Below are 21,687 nucleotides of genomic sequence, written 5' to 3' on the forward strand. Positions count from 1 at the left end.
AAATACTACATCACACCATACTACACCACAGCATACTATAACACACCATACTACACCACACCATACTACACCACACCATACTACACCACACCATACTACACCACAGCATACTACACCACACCATACTACACCACACCATACTGCACCACACCATACTACACCACAGCATACTATAACACACCATACTACACCACACCATGCTACACCACAGCCCTGCATGGCACGGCACCACAATCAAACACATAGGAGCCCATACAACCCAATCTCCATGCAGTAATCTGCAATGCATTGGACACCTGACCTACATAACCTGTTTGTTACGTGTATAAATGTTAGTAAACTGGGGAGACTGATGACTAAATCAGCAATGATCTTTTAGCTTCCTGTTGTGTCTGAGGCTTCAAGTCCATGGGTGAGATGCAGAAAACTGGATGACTATAGCCTAACCTTTATTAAGGAGCTCATTTGTGAACAAGCCAGCAGAAAGTTATCTCCAATAGGATCAGACAGAGAGGTTAATATCAAAGTTACTCACATCTCATGGAGTTAGTATCAGGTAGTCTACACAGCATATAGTCAAGTATTATCACAATGAGAAACCATGGTAAAATTCACTACAGCAATCCAGCAAATCATGGGCATGGCAGTCACCAAAATAAAGTGTCAGAAACAAATGCTACACACTTACACATACCATGTGCATTACTTTTAATTACATTTACACATGTAATGTTCATTACTTTTAATTACATTTACACACGTAATGTTCATGGTAAAATTCACTACAGCAATCCAGCAAATCATGGGCATGGCAGTCACCAAAATAGAGTGTCAGAAACAAATGTTACACATTTAATGTTCATTAAATTCCCAGTTTGTTTTCCTACCCACACTTATCTCTGCTTCTAATTGAAATGCATTTGACTGTCTTCGAAGGGAATCATTTATGAAGAAACCTGTTCATTTGAGTGTCTGTTTTTGTTTTGTTTTGCTGTGTTTCCCAAGTGAATTCAGCTGGGGTTCCATGCCAGGTTATTTTCAGTACGTTTAAAAAAGTCAATATCCAAAGTACAAGAAGTCAAGATGTGTGATTTTGAAAATATGAATGTAATTGCAGGAGTACTACTGTGATGATAACCTTCTGACAAGAAACAGGACTATTCCCCAAAGGTTAATTCATGAGATATAGCGCATTTGTTGTTTTGTTTATATTGTGGAATGTATTCATGTGTTCCCATGGTACAGTGGTGTCATCAGGTTAATGATGAGCAGCCAGCCCAGAGAGGATCATGGGAGTCTGAGTCCATCCCAGGTGGCTTCCAGTTCCAGATGTCTCTGTGTTGTCTCTTAAAAGAGTCTGGGTTCAGGAGTTTACACATGTCCACTGGGTAATAATGCCAGCCCTCAGTGTTAGGGAGGAGCCTGTTGATTGGTTGTGATGGCCTGCGCTGGGATCTCAGCGTGTGAATGAATGACAGTGGGGACGTGATGGCAGCCGTCTGTCTGGTCGCATTCTAAGACTGAAAGGAAAATTTCAAACATTTTCGAGTTCATATTTATCATCTCCAGCACCACCCCAACATCAACGTACTGTATGTGAAAATGGTGCAATTCTATGTGTTGTAGTAAATAAGATAGAGGAAGATAAGTGTTTTTAATGACATCATCTGTCATGTCCTGACCATAGTAAGATGCTTTTTTCTATGGTAGAGTAGGTCAGGGCGTGACAGGGGGCGTTTTGTGTTTTTCTATGTTTTCTATTTCTATGTTCTTAGGTTCTAGTTTTTGTATTTCTATGTTGGTTTGTTTGGGATGATCTCCAATTAGAGGCAGCTGGTCCTCGTTGTCTCTAATTGGAGATCATACTTATGTAGGGGTTTTTCTTCCTGGGTTTTGTGGGTGATTATTTTTGAGTAGCGTTTGTTTCTCCTCTGCGTCACGGTTTGTTGTTTTGTCATTTCAGTTATTTGATGTATTACATAGTTTCACAGAGTAAATAAAATGTGGAATTACACACACGCTGCACCTTGGTCCTCTCCTTTCGACAGCCGTGACATCATCGGTGTGCATCATGTGATTTTGACCAATTATGAGTAGACATAGCATAGTATGAAGACGATAAATATGAAGTAGAAAAATGTAGACATTTTCTTTTAACGCTTCAAGTCAGTGACTGCACCCTGCCTGACCTCTCAGACTGACAATTCTAATGTCATTTTTCTCCCTTAAATCAGCGTCTTGTGAGAGACAGTTAAGCCTTGTTCACACTGCAGGCCTTAATGCTCAAATCAATTTTGTTTTTCAAATCTGTTTAGGAATAATTCTGTGTTCAGAGAGCAGTCATTTGCTGACATGGCTATGCTAGTTGCCATAGTAATGACGAGTATGTACTCCTGTACTCCTGTTTCCTATCAATCAGAAGTTATGTAGCAGGTGACAACAATGTCTGCCATGGACGTTTCCCAGTTGCTTTGAATGTTCAAAATCATAGTGTAAGAACCCCTTTAAAGCCTCAAAGGATAAGATTATCCAACTTTCAAAACAAGTCATTTTTGGCTAGTCATAGCAGTCATTAGTTAGCTAGGTAGCTGTTTAACTTTCTGGCACATTCACTACTTTGTTTGTAAACAATTAGCAAGCTAGTTATCTACCACATGTTCTTGTCAAACTGTCAACAGAGTAGCTAGCAAGCAACAAGATATGCCAAATAACAGTCTAAAAACCACTTGAGCGCAAATCAGTCAGATTTGACCGTTCAGACTGTCGTATGGCCAGGAATCAGATTTGTATCTGACTTCAAACCACCTACGAAGGAGGTTTGAAATGCAGCTTGAATTATCTGATTCTATATGTCGTTTGGCTGTTCAGACTGCAAGAAAAACAACAGACTCTAATCGGATATGCAAAAAAATTGTATTTGAGTCACTTCAAACTGCCAATGTGAACAAGGCTTTAGAGAGAGAGAGGTTGTCATATGCTCTGCTCACCTGTGTGTAATAATCAATTTATGCATCATACACATACGCACAATTCATGACAGTATGAAAAACTAAGAGTCCAGCACTTTCCTCACAAGAGTTTGGCGCTTATGTAGCAGAACGATATGCAGTGTTTAACTATGATGTCTAAATAAGTCCACCGCACAGATGATGATGGTGCTGGCGATGTCCAGAGCTCTGGGCTTGGTGCTGGGGTCTGTGGGATCTATACACAGCTGCTGGCCACATGGGGCCTGCTGGGGGTTAGAAGTACAGAGAGAGCAAGAGAGCCAGTCTACTACTTCGTTTATTGCCATCAGAACTTGGCTCTGCAGGCCCTGCAACTCGTGCAATTGTTTGAGATGAGCTGGCAGCCGTCCAAGCCTGGAGTAAATCAGCACTGTCAGTCAGTCAACAACAGCCAGCACAGAGAGGAGGGGGAGGAGAGAATGTGTATGTGAGAGAGAAGGGGGAGGGAAGAGAAGGGGGAGCATGGGTGGGGGAGGGAAGTCAAGAGAGAGCAAGGGTTTGGTCTGCTGTTGTGAAACCTGAGCTGGGTAAAATGTTTAACACTTTCCCCCAATGTTTTTGCAGTTGTTACTGTTAGGAGGGATCGATTGCGTGAGCAGGCACACGCAAACCCAGAACCGTACAAACATACATGCAGAGCCCCAAACACTACCTCTGGTGTGCTTGTTTTTCTCTCCCCCTGCCCCATCCCAGCCACACTTCTGTTATCAAGGTGAGGCACACACTCACACTAACAAGCCAGCCAGACGTCTCTGACCTGGCGCCCAGCCAACTGTCTCCATAAAAACGTTGCACCCACTGAACCGGACCGGCTTCTGCCAGGAGGCACTATCAGCTCTTTATCTGCGGCCTCCCTGCCTGGAACGACAGTCACTGTCTCCCAGCAAGAGCCTGTATGGAAACTGGCTGTGAGGAAACGCTGCTACTGAACAACCCAGTATCACAGATTATTGTGAAATAGACACAAACTGCTTATAAGAAATTGGTAACACGCACATGAAAAAGTAATTTATTTTGTGTGCAGTACACGGTTTTGTACACAGTGCATTTCAATCACAGAAAAAGACAGTAGGTTATGTAAGACAGAAATTATAGAAGGGAGGTTGGTTGGGGAGGATGGGTGGGCGTATACCGCAAACATCTAGCAACCCAAAGGTTGTGTGTTTGAATCTCATCATGGATAACTTCAGAATTTTCTGTAATTAGCTACTTTGCAACTACTTAGCATGTTAGCTAACCCTTTCCCTAACTCTAACCTTAACCCTTTAACTTAACTCCTAAACCTAACCCTTTAACTACTTAGTTAGCATGTTAACTAACCTAGCGTGTTAACTAACTAACCTTAACCCCGATCTCCTAAACCTAACCTTAACCCCTAACCTTAACTTCTAGCTTAGCTACTGTTAGCCACCTAGCTAGCCTAGCTAACGTTAGCCACAACAAATTGGAATTTGTGTAATGTACACGAATGTGCTATGAAGAAAGAAAATCATGTAATACACACAAAATGCGTTGTGATGAAAATCATGTAATACGTGTGCCTTGCACGAATTTCAAATAAGTCATTTGTGTCTATTTCACAATAAGCTGTGATAACGTGTTGGAACACCGCATGCGGACGGGGCACAGAGGGTTGAGACTGATGTGTCCTCAGGAAGCCATGGTGACTGTCATATTTTCATCTGAGAGAAACTTTTTCCTGACAATTAGTTCTCAACATTCCCCCGGCTTGTTTATGTCCTGTATATTGAGTGACATCTACAAGCATAACTGGACCTGTGCTTGAGTCTCCTGTGTCTCTGTGCTTGAGTCCAAAGCATAGATGAAAGTCTGCAGTTTAAATCCTTTAATTGGGGCCTAAATGTCATCAGAAGAGCTTAAAGCTTTGTGAAAGCGATAAAATGGAAAATGTTGTCCAGAAAACAATAGCAGGCAAAGACAAAAAAGACAAGTTCACTAGGTTCATGTTCTTTGCTTGGAGGATTTTAAATCCCTCCCCTTGACCGCAGGATATGGCTAGAGTTTGTGAGTCAGAGATTTTGTGTGTGTGTGTGTATGTGTGTGTGTGTGTGTGTGTGTGTGTGCGTGTCTGTGTGTGTGCGTGCGTGCGTGCGTGAGTGTGTGTGTGTGTGTGTGTGTGTGCGTGTCTGTGTGTGTGCGTGCGTGCGTGAATGTGTGTGTGCGTGTGTGTGCGTATGCATGTGTGCACGCATACTTTTAACTGTGTGTATGTGTGTCAAGAGTTCGTGCGTGTGCGTGCACATGAATGTGTGTGCTTTTACTTCTGCTTGCGTGTGTGTCACAGCTGTGTGGCTGGGAGTGACTGGCGCTCAACAAAGGACTGGGCTCTTCTGGGTTGCTCTTGGTAAACAGAGGGGAACTCACAGTGCCACACGCTGATGGCACAACTTCTCTTTTAGAGTAATTGTACAGAGACGGCTTCAAAAGAAAATAAGAATTAAAGGGGCAACACAATACAGAATATGGACAGAGAGAAAGAGATGAATTCTTACTGTCCCAAATCACATGCATTTAGAAACACTTGTAGTCTAAGACTTTCTCAAGCCTAAGTCTCTAAGCATGAATTAAATGCATCTTTGCCTTATTTATACCACTATAGTACATAACTTTCATACATATGTAGGATCTTAATTTGATCACCCTGTTGCAGGACAACTTTCCTTGTAGTGTATTTGAGGCTTAAAAAGGCTTCTGAAGTTTGTAATTTCCACTTTGAAACTTCAGACTTGATTTTCCCTTAAGAAAAATGTATCAACCCCTACAGAAATGTTCATTAATTAAAATCCACATGATAATTCACATTTCCTGTTGCTGCAGGATTATTGTCCTGCTGTAGCAAACTGGCTCAAATTAAGATCCTATATCTGTAGCCTGACATAGAAAATTGAAAAACCGTTTAACTGAATTGACTTAAAGTTTCATGCACAGATATTAAAATCACACACTGTATCGCCTTGCCTTCAATTGCAGAAAAGAAAACACAATAAATACTTATCCTTTCAGTATTGACCAGGAGTCAACAGATCCATCTGCTGATAGTTGTGTTTGCTGTGGCTTTCATTGCAGCTGTAATTTGGTGGCAGAGCTGGGCTGCAGGGAGCTGGGGTCTGGGAGGCTGGAGTTGGGTGCTGGAGGGTTTGGGAGCTGGGGAGTCTGTTCCGAGGGAGGTCTGCTGCCCCCAGCATGCCCGGTCCAGTCCAGTCCAGCTTAGCCCTATGCCCTCACCATCCCATGTGGCTGCATTGGCTTAGCTGGTGTTTCCATGACGACTGTAGACTTTCCTGGTGTTACATGTGTAGAGAGAGAGAGAGAGAGGGGAGACGGAGAACACTTTGAAGAGCCTTCTGTGTTTGTGTTTGTTCTGACACGGCTGAGGTTGTTATTTGATGAGTAGACCATTGCCTCTTTTTTAGAGGGAGCATGGAGATAACTCTGGCAGTGCCAAGCAAGACAGGATGGTGTTACAAATGACTGTCAACTGACTATGACATATGCTTCGTAATACTGTTCATTTGTTATATCACTGCCTATTACTCAGACAACAACACAACAGTGCTTCAGGTAGTGAGTCAGAACCCCTAGGCACCCCCAGTATTAGTTTAGCCAAAGCAAAGACAAGACAATTAATAAAGGCAAAAACCAACAATAACCAATGCTATCTAAAGGACAATCTTAAACAAAAGAGAGAAGTGCTGTAATCATGAGGTTGGTTTATCCCGGTTTTAATATGTCTTTCCAGACAACACCAGTACCCTGCCGTCAACTTCATGCAATCAGGAGAACCACAGAGTGTTTTGGTGCTGTCACTCAGCAGACCTTTGTACTGGTCCCAGCCCCCCTCTTTACAGCCCACTTTGCAGATCCGTTCAGAGGAGGCATGGCTTTACAGAGTAACAGCAGCCACGACATCAAAAAACAGAATAATGAAACTAATGACACTTCTTTTCAACTAGAAAACGTTCCACAAACGTGGAGCATATACAGAACATATACAGAAAACGGGTCCTTTGCTTACTTGAGCCACAGAAATCATTATTTGTTGTTGACTGTTGGAAATTACTCCCAACAGCCAGACAAGGTGTCACATTGCATGACAGAGAATAAAAACAATAGAGGTACTAATGTCACGACATCCGCCGAAGTCGGTCCCTCTCCTAGTTCGGGCGGCGTTCGGCGGTCGACGTCACCGGCCTTCTAGCCATCGCCGATCCACTTTTCATTTTCCATTGGTCTTGTCTTCCCTCACACCTGGTTTCAATTGCATCAATTACATGTTGTGTATTTAACCCTCTGTTCCCCCCATGTCCTTGTCCGGAATTGTTTCTTGTAGTGCTTGTGTATGTTATGCTGGTGGATACTGGGTTTTGTTTCACCCATTCATTGATTGTTCTGTTTACGGTGGTTTTTATGTTTACTAAACGACACCGTTGTAAATCAGTTTTCGCTCTCCTGCGCCTGACTTCTCTGCCGCCAGTACGCACCCCGTTACAGAATTCCGGACCAAACCTATGGAGTCAGCAGGAGCAGGTACCCCGGGTATAGGGGTGGAGGAGCGCGTTCGGGAGCACGTAGCAATGCTCTACCATTTTGGCACTGCCATGGACCGCGTTGTCCAGACAATGGACCGCTGGGAGAACCGCCTCCACCAGCACAACCGGGGTCTCCACTAAGCACTCCTCCTTCTCCTGGTCACAGTGGGATTCGCCTCTCCCTGCCCCAGGAATACGATGGGACGACTGCGAACTGCCAGGGGTTCCTATTACAACTGGACTTGTACCTGGCAACCGTCCACCCGGCTCCTTCGGGCCGTGAGAGGGTGTCCGCCCTCGTCTCGTGCCTCACCGGGAATGCCCTGGAGTGGGCCAATGCCGTGTGAAGAGAGGGAGATGCGGCGTTGGACCAATTTAAGGAGTTCACCCGCCGCTTCCGGGCAGTCTTCGACCACCTGCCGGAGGGTATAGCAGCGGGTGAGCGCCTCTTCCATCTGAGGCAGGGGACGAGGAGCACACAGGAGTTCGCCTTGGAGTTTCGGACCCTGGCTGCCGGCGGGGGATGGAACGACAGGGCCCTGATAGACCATTATCGCTGCAGTCTGTGCGAGGACGTCCGTCGGGAGTTGGCCTGCAGAGACACCACCCTCACGTTCGACCAGCTGGTGGACCTGTCTATTCGGCTGGTGGACCTGTCTATCGGGGTCTGTTGGTTCCATCCCCATGCACCCCCTCTCTGATACCCATGGAGCTGGGAGGGGCGTTGCGCAGGGAGACCGGAGGGGGTTCCAGCTCGTGCACCATCTGTGGCCGCAGAGGTCACACTCCTCTAGGTATCGAGGCAGCCGGCAGGGCTGCCTCGAGTCCCTCTCCTAGTTCGGGCGCCGTCCGTCGGTCGACATCACCGGGCTTCTAGCCATCGCCGATCCACCTTTCATTTTCCATTGGTCTTGTCTTCCCTCACACCTGGTTTCAATTCCATCAATTACATGTTGTATATTTAACCCTCTGTTCCCCCCATGTCCTTGTCCGAAATTGTTTCTTGTAGTGCTTGTATATGTTATGCTGGTGGATACTGGGTTTTGTTTGACCCATTCATTGATTGTTCTGTTTACGGTGGTTTTTATGTTTACTAAACGACATCGTTGTAAATCAGTTTTCGCTCTCCTGCGCCTGACTTCTCTGCCGCCAGTACGCACCCCGTTACAACTAACAATGTCATAGAAGCCACATTCAAATGAGCTGTAGTCACTCGCTTCTCCCACCAGAAAAATGTATTTCTGAAATGTAGCTTAATGAAATGAGTGCGCTGTTAGTAATTACCTCTCCGTTTGGGTGAGATGGTGTTGGGTAGGAGTACAGTGCTTGGGGATGGGGGTTCTGTGGCTGGTGGAACACAGGGGGTGATGAGGTGCCTGTCAGCACTAATTTGCTGTTATTCTCCAGCTCACAGCTACTTTCTTTACTTAATACCGTGCCTATCTGATGCCTTCAGCACCACTCTCAGCCTCTACAGAGAGAAAACAGAACTTACCAGAGGATACATAGACAGAATGAAAGGCAGAGATTGACTCTGTGCATCAGCTGAGCACAATCACAAGCGTCTTCTCTTTTTTTCCTCTTGTGAGCCGCCCCACTCAGCCACAAGATCCAGACACGGACGAGTTAACTACGTACTTAGGCTGCACTGTTTTGATTGGCTTTGCAGACATAAACAAGAGCTGCACTTGTGAGTGACCCCTGGGCCTGACCCCAGAGATAGACGTTCCCTCTAATGGGTGCCTCTTTCAGCGGGCGGCCCGGGGAACAAAGAGCCCATTGTCTGTGCCAGGAACAGCCAAGACTCAAGCCCACAAAAGTGCTGAGCCAAGAGGAGCAGACTAGGGAGCCAGGGAACCATGGGGCCTTCCACCTTTTCTTGCTGCAGAGCAGAGCCTCAGCCTTCTACCCCCTGAGGGAGAGTGAACCCAGGAGAGGATTACCACCTCCCCCCTCAGAGCAGACAAAGTACATGCTAACAAAGTACAATCACTGCACTGATAACACCTGGCCTGACTGCTTCACTTGTTTTGGTCAAATACTCTTTCACTTTCACCTTTTGGTAGATTCTTAGCCTCTTGTTGCTTTTTTTAGGATTTGAAGAGATACTTTAAATGACAAACCTATAATATCTACAAGTGTGAACAGTTGTGTGTGTTTTTCCATGGCTGGGATAGCTGTTCTCTAGTCTTGGGCTGAGACTCCTCCACATCCTCTGACACATACGTGAGTTGGGGCCAGTGCCTGAGGCCAGGGAGTTCTCCTGCTGGAAGTGGCCAAACAGGTCAGTCAGGTGTCAGTGGGGTGTGAAATCTTACCTGGCAGCCATGACAATCGGACTGCCACGTGTCAGCCCTGGGGGAGATGACTTTACACAGAGCACAGCTTTGACTGGTCTAGTCAACTCAGCATGAGCTGAAGACAAAATAATACTGGGTTTTACTGTAATTTTTGTAATGATGATCCTTGTAAGATATGGTCCAAAGGAGATAAACTAGGGGTTCTATTAAATCTGTATTGCTGAAGCGTTACAGATTGCGCGATACAAATGTAAAAGTAATTTCTGATTGAGCCAACAAATGCAGTGTTTACCGTGAATACTGTCCCCGCTAACGCGGGAACATTCCTCAACTTCAGTGATACAGATTGAATAGAGCCCTACACCTAAGAAAAGGTACTAAGTAGAACCATACAGGGTTCTTCAGTTTGTCCCCATTGGGGAACCATTTTTGTTGCTGGGTAGAACCCTTTGCAGAGGGTTATACCTCTATGTAGGGTTCTTCAAAGAACCCCATGTATATGGTTCTACTGTCACAGTTGTTGTAGGAAGGAGCGGACCAAAGTGCAGCCTGTGTGTCGTTCCACATTTTATTTTCACTGTGAAACTGTGCAATACATACACATAACTAAAGAACAAAAAACAACAAACCGTGACGCAGAGGTGAAACATACACTAACTCAAAATCAATCTCCCACAAACCCAGGTGGGAAAAACACCTTCTTAAGTATGATCTCCAATTAGAGACAATGATGACAAGCTGCCTCTAATTGGAGATCATCCCAAACAAAAACCCAACATAAAAATACAAAACTAGAACATAACAACATAGAAAAAGTAAATTAGAAAAAAAAACTGTCACGCCCTGACCTACTCTACCATAGAAAATAACAGCTTTCTATGGTCAGGACGTGACAGTACCCCCCCCCCCCAAAAAAAAGATGCGGACTCCAAACGCACCTAAACAAACACGAAAATAAATGAAGAAAAAGGGAGGGTTAGGGAGGGTGACTAATGTCTATGGCGGCTCTGGTGCAGTACGCAGAACCTTCTCATCCCGCGGATCCTCCAGCAGAGGCGGCGGCTCCGCCCGTTGATCCCTCCGCTTTTGTGTCACCGGACTCTGGATCGTCGCCGAAGGACCCGGACCGTGGATCATCACCGGAGGTTCTGGACTGCATACCGCCGCTGGAGGTTCTGGACTGCGGACCGCCGCTGGAGGTTCTGGACTGCGGACCACCGCTGGAGGTTCTGGACTGCGGACCGTCGCTGAAGACTCTGGACTGCGGGCCGTCTCAGGAGGTTCCGGACTGCGGGCCGTCTCAGGAGGTTCCGGACTGCGGGCCGTCTCAGGAGGTTCCGGACTGCAGAATGTCGCTGGAAGCTCTGGACTGGGAACTGTTGCCGGAAGCTCTGGACTGGGAACTGTCGCCGGAAGCTCTGGACTGGGAACTGTCGCTGGAAGCTCTGGACTGGGAATGCACACTGGAGGCCTGATGCGTGGGGCTGGCACAGGTGACGCCAGACTAGTAACATGCACCTCAGGGCAAGTGCGGGGAGCAGGACACCCCGGACTGGGCAGGCACACTGGAGGCCTGATGCGTGGGGCTGGCACAGGTGGCACCAGACTGGTGACACGCACCTCAGGGCAAGTGCGAGGAGCAGGCACAGGGCGTACCAGGCTGGATAGGCTCACTGGAGGCCGGGTACGTGGGGCAGGCACAGGATATACTGAGTCGTGGAGGCGCACTGGAGGTCTCGATCGTAGAGCTGGCACAAACCGTCCTGGCTGAATGCTCAACCTAGCTCAACAAATGTGGGGCGCGGGCACAGATTGCACCAGGCTGTGAATGCGCACTGGCAACACAGTGCGCATCACCGCATAACACGGTGCTTGCTTCGTCACTCGCTCCCCACGGTAAGCACGGGGAGTTGGCTCAGGTCTCCACCCTGACTCTGCCAATCTCCCCGTGTCCCCCCCCCCAAAAAATGATTGGGGCTGCCTCTCGGGCTTCCATTGTTGCCGGGCTAGTGCCTCATATATTCACCGTTCATCTCTTGCAGCCTCCATCTGCTCCCTTGACCGGCGATATTCCCCGGCCTGCCTCCAGGGTCCTCTCCCGTCCAGGATTTCCTCCCATGTCCATTTGTCCTGCTGACCACGCTGCTTGGTCCTTTGGTGGTGGGAGATTCTGTCACGTTTGTCGTAGGAAGGACCGGACCAAAGTGCAGCGTGTGTGTCGTTCAACATTTTATTTTCACTGTGAAACTATGCAATACATACACATAACTAAAGAACAAAAAACAACAAACCGTGACGCAGAGGTGAAACATACACTAACTCAAAATCAATCTCCTACAAACCCAGGTGTGAAAAACACCTACTTAAGTATGATCTCCAATTAGAGACAACGATGACCAGCTGCCTCTAACTGGAGATCATCCCAAACAAAAACCCAACATAGAAATACAAAACTAGAACATAACAACATAGAAAAACTAAACTACAAAAAAATCCCTGCCACGCCCTGACCTACTCTACCATAGAAAATAACAGCTTTCTATGGTCAGGACGTGGCATCTACCTTGAACCCTCTATGAAGGGTTCTGCCTAGAACCCGCTATGAAGGGTTCCACGAGCACTATTAGCCCTTACAATTTAAAAAAATGGACAATTCATTACATATATGACAAGGCCTTTCTTTGAGGGCCTAGTTGTACCCTAACAGAGTTGTGTAAGGAAAGTCCTGGTTTACAGGCCACATCAGGCCTGCAAGTCACATTATGCTGGCTTGCAAAGTGATGTGTAATTTCTATTGGAATCCAACCAGAGTTAGGATATCCAACAAGTGAAATGTTAATGACTGCCAGGGTAGGGAAAAATTAAATACTGAGACTACCTCAATCATCTAAATTGGAAAAACCATCTCAGTAACAGGTGCAATGAATCCAATTACTAACAGATTAGATTAGTTTAGAAAACTGTATGCTATTTATCTTTGTGTAGCATAAAATTAATCAACGAATCAATGTACATTCAAGAACACAGATATTAGAGTAAAACAAACAATAGAGCATGCTGGGAAATATTATGTATGGTTCTATGTAGAACCCTTGCCTTCCAAGGAATTATCAAAGAACCCTTTCTTCCAGAAAACAGTTATTAGGATGTTAATGAGTCGATGTCCGTGCCCCTGCGCAAATCTAATTAGCATAATAACAATCCCCACGAAAATCCCTCAACTAGAGATATTGTTTTTTTTTGCATTGGATGGGTCTCAATCCACCTCATCCGCCGATTTTGCACTTCGGCATCTGCGGTGAAAGGTGACAGACCATGAGACATCCCAAAAATTGGTCTTCTCACAAAATTGTCTGTAGCGTCCAAACGGTTTGGACTATAAACTATTATGACCCCTCTATGGAAAGATGAGAGGTAGGAGCCAGAAATAGTCTATAAATACTTATGTTACATACCACAAGTCTAAAAAAAGTTATATGAACATGTAATTTACTAAAGTGTGTGTTTTATGTTTACAAATATGTTAAACAGCTCTTTAAAAAGTATGACCTTAGATATCTTATTGAACAGGATGATCATCTCTATTTTTTTAGGAGTACCGTCCAACTGAAAAAGCTTTCTTCTTTTTGACTACTAAAATGTCAATTCCTGACACTAAACCAAAGGAATACATGTTTTACCTTGAAAGAACCTTAGATGCCTTATTGAATAGGATGATCATCTCTATAATTTTGGGGGGGAATATCTGTTGTTCCATGTTGTGAATCTGTTATTTAATGCATTTGGAGCAGTAAGGGAAAAACATTTTTTTCCTAAAATATTTTTAAAATATATTTTTTGATACTTCAAGGGGTCTTAAAATTCAAAATCAAATGCTAAATGATCCTTGGTATGACCTTAAAAAATTCCATATAGCTTAGTAGAAACCCCCTCCCCAGCTTAGACAGGGCTTAGACTGTCATGGGTTAGGCTCTAGGTAGAACCTCTTGCCTTACAAAGAAACATTGTCTTCCAAAAAAGGTTATTCTGATCAAAGCGGTTCTTGGTAGAACCCTATCCCGCCACAAAGAACCCTTTTGGAACCCTTTTTATAGGAGGTAATATTGATTATTGCAAGACAAACATTTTCAGGTCTTGCCATAGATTTTCAAGTAGATTTAAGTCAAAACTGTAACTCGGCCACTCAGGAATATTCACTGTCTTCTTGGTAAGCAACTCCAGTGTAGATTTGGCCTTGTGTTTTAGGTTATTGTCCTGCTGAAAGGGGAATTCATCTCCCAGTGTCTGGTGGAAAACAGACTGAAACAGGTTTTCCTCTAGGATTTTGCTTGTGCTTTGCTCCATTCCATTTATTTTTTATCCTGAAAAACTCCCCAGTCCTTAACAAGCATACCCATAACATGATGCAGTCACCACTATGCTTGAAAATATGTGTTGTATTGGATTTGCCCCAAACATAACACTTTGTATTCAGGACAAAAAGTGAATTGCTTTGCCACATTTTTTACATTATTACTTTAGTGCCTTTTTGCATACAGGATGCATGTTTTGCAATATTTTATTCTGTACAGGCTTCCTTTTCACTCTGTCAATTAGGTTAGTATTGTGGAGTAACTACAATGTTGTTGATCCATCCTCAGTTTTCTCCTATCAAAGCCATTAAACTCTGTAACTGTTTAAAAGTCGCCATTGGGCCCACAGTGAAATCCCTGATCGGTTTCCTTCCTCTTCAGCAACTGAGTTAGGAAGGAGGCCTGTATATTTGTAGTGACTGGGTGTAGTGATACACCATCCAAAGTGTAATTAATAACTTCACCATGCTCAAAGGGATATTCAGTGTCTGCTTTTTTTACCCGTCTACCAATAGGTGTCCTTCTTTGTGAGGCATCAGAAAACCTTCCTGGTCTGTATGGCTCAATCTATGTTTGAAATTCACTGCTTGACTGTGGGGCCTTACAGGTAATTGTGTGTGGGGTACAGAGAAAAGGTAGCCATTCAAAAATCATGTCCTGGTCTCCAACAGAGCCCTGGTCCATGTATAGAGCAAAGGAGAGAAGTGCCATCGCTCTGCATTACTGTCACTTCGACAAAGGTCAGAGCCACTGCTGCTGTGCTTGCAGATTACTGGTAAAGAGACACTCTTTACCAGGGTTCTACTGGCGCTCTGAGTGCAGGGGGCTTGATATATTGCCGATGACAGATATAAACATGTCCCTTGTGCATTATTGGGCCCTGTAAAAGTGATGGAATATCATACTTAATGTGATGCCTTATGCTTTAAGGGAAATGTTTAAAAAAATGTCAACTTCATATTCATAATCTCCAGCCCAACATCAACATATGTGAAAATTGCACATTTCTATGTTTTGTAGTATAAAAGATAGTGTAGGATAAGTGTTTCCACTGACATCATCAACTAATTAGTAGGCAATTAGTAGGCAATGCCTACTCATAAGTGGTTAAAATCACACCATGCACACTGATGATGTCATTTGAAACACTTACAGAGTCTTCTGAAAGTATTCACACCACTTTACTTTTTCCACAAATTGTTGTGTTACAGCCTGAATTTGAAATGGATTAAATTTCGATTTTTGTCACTGACCTACACACAATACCCCATGTCAAAGTGGAATTGTTTTTCGACATTTTTACAAATTAATTAAAAATGAAAAGTTGAAATGTCTTGAGTCAATAAGTAATCAACCCCTTTGTTATGAGAAGCCTAAATACATTCAGAAGTAAAATATTTCTTAACAACTCACATAATAAGTTTCATGGACACTGTGTGCAATAAAAGTGTTGAACACAGGTCTTCGGTAGTTGCTATTCATCCTCAGTGTTGCCATCGCCCTGCTAGACAGGTGTGGTGTGTGTGTTCAGACAGAGCAGCTAAGCATTCATCCTCAGGCCAAAGGCCCCATCGCTCCAACCAAATGAATGAACTCTCAGTAGGAGGGATGTGATGAGCACTACCAATGCCAAATGCCTGGCTAACTTCTAATGGTTGGCTGGCTATCCTCAAGATGGTTGGCTAGTTTCAAGTGGCTTCATTTCACAATGATGCTTGTAACACATGGACGTCTTGATGTTTGACATTGTAGGAGGGGAGAGAATAATAAGTTCTGCCTCAGCACAACTTGAGTCATTTATCAAGTAACCACAACATCTACTTTTACCAGGGGACCTTTTTGGGGAGAAAAATAACAGAGAAACCTTTTGCACTTTTAATACCATTTTATTGAAAAAAAAGAGCCAAAAAAACAAGAAGAAATTCAGAAAAAGATTTGCAGAGAAAAGCTCTTATATGTACAGCATATTGCACTACATAACAAATTGTCCTTCGACAACAAAAATGAAACGCTAAAAAATAAATGAGTGCACAGTACAGTCTCGAAAACACACAGTCAATGTTTACAGAAATGCTACATTTTCACTGGGTCTCTTTTCTTGGGAGTACAGAGAGCGTGTGATAATCAAGACTTAGTTGAAACTGAGCAGTTAAAGGCATTTTCCAGGGTGTCAGTAATACATGTACAGTTCATCGGTTCCTTAGAAAGGACCATGTTTAATGGTGATGATGTCAGATATCATATGGTGTACAACACTGAAATACATTTTTAGTTTTGTTGTTGTCGTTGAAAACATGATTACACCAGAACCAGTCACAAAAGGAATGTTTCAAGTTCATTTTTATACGAAAAAGCCCTTGATCTCATTGGACTCGTTAAAAAGATCCAACAAGTATTAAAAAGGATTTAAAAGCCTAAAAACTGTCCATATAAAACCTGGCCCTTTCATATGAAAAGACATTTAAAAAGTTACGAAAGACAATGACCAAGGAAGGTTCTTAATACAAATAATAAAAAAATAAACATACAAATTGAAACCTTCCTCAAAAAACTTCAAATTTAAAGAAAGTGGACTACAAAAATTCAAGACACTTACGGTTTATCCATAATATACAAAACTCACTCTTTTGAGTTCCTGTAGCCTTACACAGTGCTGAGATAGACTTGCCATATACTATCTGCACTACATAGCTTCAGAACCCTCTAACAAATGATTTCTGGGCACCATGGTGGCGTGTTTCTCATTCAAAGAAATCAAAAAATGTCCTATACAGGTTAAAGCTTCGTCAATGGTCTGCTATAGTAAAGACACACTCAGCTAGTTCAGCACCTGACAGACTTGAGAGAACGGTCCAGAGTACACTGTACAATAACACAGGGATAGCTCAGGGAGCCACCAGCTCTACAGACGCAAAGTACTTTCCAGTGCATGTTGATTACAAAAGAACGCTAAAGAAGACAAAAAGGACTGAACCCATAACCAATGCCCAGTGACTAAAGAAAAACGAGGCAAATTATCTGAAGGTTACTGATCCAGCTCCAAGCCATTGACCAGGAAATAGATTCTACTGCCGTCTACTGAATGGATGACGTGACGTGGCTGATTTAGATAAATGCCTTAACCGATTGGGCCCATTTCTGGAGATTATTACCCTCAGGGAAAACCAGACACAGTGCAGACAACCATCGCTCTGCACAGTCAAACAAATGTATCATACACACATCTAGAACCAAAAAAAGGAAGATAAATTGCACACAAAATCTATACAGTAGAAAAGGGTGAATATACAAAAAATAAATATAAAATAAATACAAAACTGAAAACACTAAAAGTCCTAAAGGAAATGGAGGAGCAGTACACATAGATGTAGCCTACAGTAGACTGAGATAAGCAAGTTTAGAAACTGGTCAATGTGCTACAGTGAGACAGGAAGCTACGGTGACTGGCTCAGTGTTCAGGATCTGCAGGAAACAACAACAAACAACACCAACGTTCAGCTGATCTCTCACTGCCCCACATGCTTCTAACGTAGTCCCAGCCATAACAGAGTCATAGCAAGCGTAATCATCTGACCACTCTGTCTAAAGTGTACCTTTGTATCTACGGTGATGTATCAAATGTATTTCAACTGATGCAGACAACAGAATTGGACTTAACCACTCATTTCCTTTGTCCTTCTACTCTACATGGGGAACTCTTACTAAGAGTATTGTATTTTCCCTGGCCCTGAGACATATCTCCAGTATTCTAAATGAAGGGTTGGAAAAAAGCTCTGATTATAAAGACAGATGATGACACATAAGTACTGTAGGACCAAACATAACCGGGTTAATAAGAGTTGTGTCTAAAATGTATACTGCTCCTTCAAAATGGACGAAAGTAAAGTAAAAAGGCAATAAAATGTACAACAAACAGCATCTTCAAGAATACATCAAACAGATTCAAATTTCAACAGTAAATACAGTCTTCCACACTACCAGTTACTTCTAATCTCAGACACTTCCTCTTGTCAATTGGATTAGCAGTGGTAATTTCTTTCAAACAGTTACACCACAGGATCTGAGGACAAAGAACTAATACAAGATCACCCCACAGGTACAAAAAGAAGTATAAAAGCCCATGTAAGAATCCTGAGAGGAGAGGAGAGGAAAGGCTGTTGTTTCACTGGTTTGTTTGCACATTATTTCATTGGTGTCCAGAATACAATTGAATACCTGACAGTGGGTTAAAAAGCACATCAGTTAGAGGGCTAAAAACGCTGGAATTTCCAGCATCACTTGTACCGCAGACTGTTGGTCCATTGGTCAGTTCCTGTGATGATATGTGAATGGAAATGTGACTGAAAACATTGTAATGTTACCATGCGAAATCAGATACAGTTAAACACCTTCATTGAATGACAGAGGTTGGTTTTGTAACCTAATCTACTCCTGACTAATGTATTATAGTGCAAACAATGTGGATCCATAGCTCCACTTGAAGGGCCTGAAAGTCTTAAGAGACTAAAATGATCAGCACACTGTTTCTTACAGTGGCTGGGGTCCAGTTTTGGGACTTATGGAATTAGTAAAAGATCAATCTGAAATAGACTATGATTGAAAATACGGTATTCTCTCTTAGTAACTTGAAGTAACTCGTGGGATCCCCTTTGTCTCGGAAGTTGTATCTAAATTGTAAAAGTCTTTTGTCTGTAATGTCTTTTTCGTTATATGTCGGACCACAGTAAAACTAGCTGTCACCATTGGCGTCGGCTAATGGGGATCATAATAAATCGAAATCGAAATCTACCTTCACACAACAAAGTGGCACAAACCACCTTAGAAGCCACTGAGTGCTCCACCATTTTGTTCTTCTTACTTTTGGTGACACAGGGAAAAACAACAATTAGTGAAATCAATGCAATGAAAGTGACTGGAAGAGCAAAGAAAAATCAACATGTAATATAACAGTATTATGACAGTATACACAACCCCATTGAGGAGAAGGACGAGTTGAGGTGCAAAATGCTTTGTTCTGAGAAACTGTGCCTTTGGAAATTTGTAAGTTGTCAAGTTTGACCGATTATTTCCTGGGAAACTTCAGAAAAGAAAACCCCATGAACCACTCTTCTTTCCCTTCTTCAGATCCCTCCATCTCTTGCTTTATTCTGCTTGGTTCATGTCAACAGTTGTTGGGTTGTGGCAGGAGACATTGATAAGGCATTCCCAGGTCCATGGAGGCCATTCAAGATGTACACATACGGAAGTGCAAACAAATTCAACAGGAACAATGACTGTACAAAATATTACATCACACAATTACCAAAATAAGGACATCGTCCAGTAGAGGAATCTCGTGAAACAACATGGCATCTTCTTGGAAAAAAATCAACCTTGTAAAAAAATGGTTGTCTCCGTCCTGCGGTGACCTTTTCTCTCTCCTTTTCCCCCAACCGACCCTTGTTAAATTTGACAGTGCCATTAGGAGTCCAGTCCCTGTGGGAGAGGGGTGGTCTGGGCTGGTCTTCTCCATCACCTCCACCCTGCTCTCCCCCTTCCAGCGATGGCCTCCTGCTCAAACAGCAGGGTGAACAGAGCTGAGGCCAGGCGCCACCACAAGGGCCTCATGTTCCTTTGGTTTCGGTGATACTGCAACAAAACAAGGGAGAAAAACAACCGAGTCAGAACAGGATGTGGACAGGATAGTCAGGAAACTGGCATAGTCAATGACAAATGATGGCATCATTCACTTACCAGGGTGTTCAGTTGGAGCTCTGGATGGTTGTCGGTGAGTGATGTGTGGTGATTGTCAGTGAGAGGGATCAACAGAGTAAATTGAGGAGGAGTAAGTCAAAACCAGAAACTGGAATGGCGCTGATATTTTCACAACAGTCTGTGCCTGTCCCCAGCACTACTTATTAACGCTGTCTCTTTGTGTGCAGGATTGAGAACCCTATACAGCCAGTGTAACACTAATTACCACCCCATGCCACAGACACATTCATTGCACAGCTCTTGTCTATGGAAGCAGAATCCAACAGCACATCCGGAGCAGCCTCCCTCTCTGGCAAGAGAGCCAACTGGACAGTGTGTGATTCGGAGGATAATGCTATCTCTGCCATTGAAAGGAGGAGATAAGATAATTGCACTAAATAGGATTAGGGAGCACTTGAGGAAGGGCGGAGACCCACAGAAATACATCTCAGTATGACAGCTGAGCTTAGCTCCACAAAGTAACTCATCTACAGACGAAACAGACACTACCGGACCTGATAGCACCATGGCTATTTTTAGACACACACCATAAACTAACAAAGACCAGCAATAGGCTGGATAATACGTTTTGGCAATACACTGTAAGCACATTGCCAGTTTCAGGCAACATTATCCCACTGTATTCCAATTCCACCAAAGCGTGACTGCCGAGTTGACTTGTACCATCTTAACACGACAGCTGAGGCAGCATCTGTGTCCAACCCCAGAGATCAAGCTGTTTATAACTAGCCTGCACTCTCCATTGTGGTAAGACCCAGGTTCTCTGCCACAGCTTAAACCGTTCAAAAGATAGAGACATATTTGTAGGAAGAAAACAGAAACCGCTCTGTTTATTACAACTGTATCTAGCGTTTATAGGAGGTGACTGACATAACCCCGGTTCTATAAACCAAGCGTGATTTTTTATTTTAGTTCCTGTGATCATTTTTAAATTAGGCGACCCCACATAGGGTCGCAACCTTTAGCTTGGGAAACGCTGTTGTAGAGTGTTGCGTAGGCTGGTGCCAGGTGCAAACCGGCTCCTGCACGCTCCACACACACCAATTTTTGTTAAAAAAAAGAAAATAAAACAATCTATCAGGAATCGCCATTGACTATTTGAGGCACTACTGGGGACCTTGATCGTGCTAGTTCTGTGTTGTAGCATTTATTTGAAGCTAACTGAGGGATATTTTCGATAAGTGCATAATAACACTGTCGACTTCATAAAGTCTTCTTCATAAATGTACATTATACGTAGCACAAATTGGACTAGTTCACCTGAAGACACTCTGAGCCCTAACAACAGCTAACATAGCAACACAGATCTGCCTTGAGACAATCTTTCTTTAGATCTAATTACAACTACAAAGGACATTACCAAGCCCATCCATCTGTCTGTGATTACACCTGAACAGGCCAGCTCTCACAGAGGGCAAAGCCCATTACAGGTAGTTGTGACTGTCAGTAATGCCGTACAGTGTTTGTAGGCCTACAGTGAGTAATACCAGGGCAAGATACTTCCAGGCCATCTGTTAACACAATGGGCTCATATCTTTTTATCAACAAACATTGCTTAAACCACACCTAATGATATCAATGTGTACATGATATCTGCTTCACAGCCACAATGTCCTGTCCTCTAAAATCAGCAGCAGAAAGTCCCTGAGTTTGACAGTGACCTTTTCTCCTCTTCTAGTTCCTCCACCCAGCTCAGCTCAGAGATGATGGGGTGTGGGCCAGC

At 43.6% G+C, this 21,687-nt stretch overlaps 1 protein-coding gene across 4 annotated transcripts in view; it reads right to left on the reverse strand.

Moving 5' to 3' along the window:
• Nucleotides 1-677: 677 nt before the first annotated feature.
• The window catches only part of LOC115162376 (bcl-2-modifying factor), a 28,162-nt gene continuing 7,152 nt past the window's right edge, over nucleotides 678-21,687 (reverse strand). For 2 of the 4 annotated variants that reach the window (XM_029713615.1, XM_029713614.1), the window contains exon 4: nucleotides 16,076-19,838. In XM_029713615.1, coding sequence (XP_029569475.1) covers nucleotides 19,722-19,838 — 117 coding nt within the window. In that variant the 3' untranslated portion in view covers nucleotides 16,076-19,721. Of the gene's footprint in view, nucleotides 1,521-5,226; nucleotides 6,311-16,075; nucleotides 19,839-21,687 lie in introns of those variants that run through there. The other 2 variants (XR_003869530.1, XM_029713616.1) reach the window with 2 other exon arrangements.

The sequence above is a fragment of the Salmo trutta genome, chromosome 25 (assembly GCF_901001165.1).
Source record: "Salmo trutta chromosome 25, fSalTru1.1, whole genome shotgun sequence".
In the NCBI taxonomy this organism is placed as follows: Eukaryota; Metazoa; Chordata; class Actinopteri; order Salmoniformes; family Salmonidae; genus Salmo; species Salmo trutta.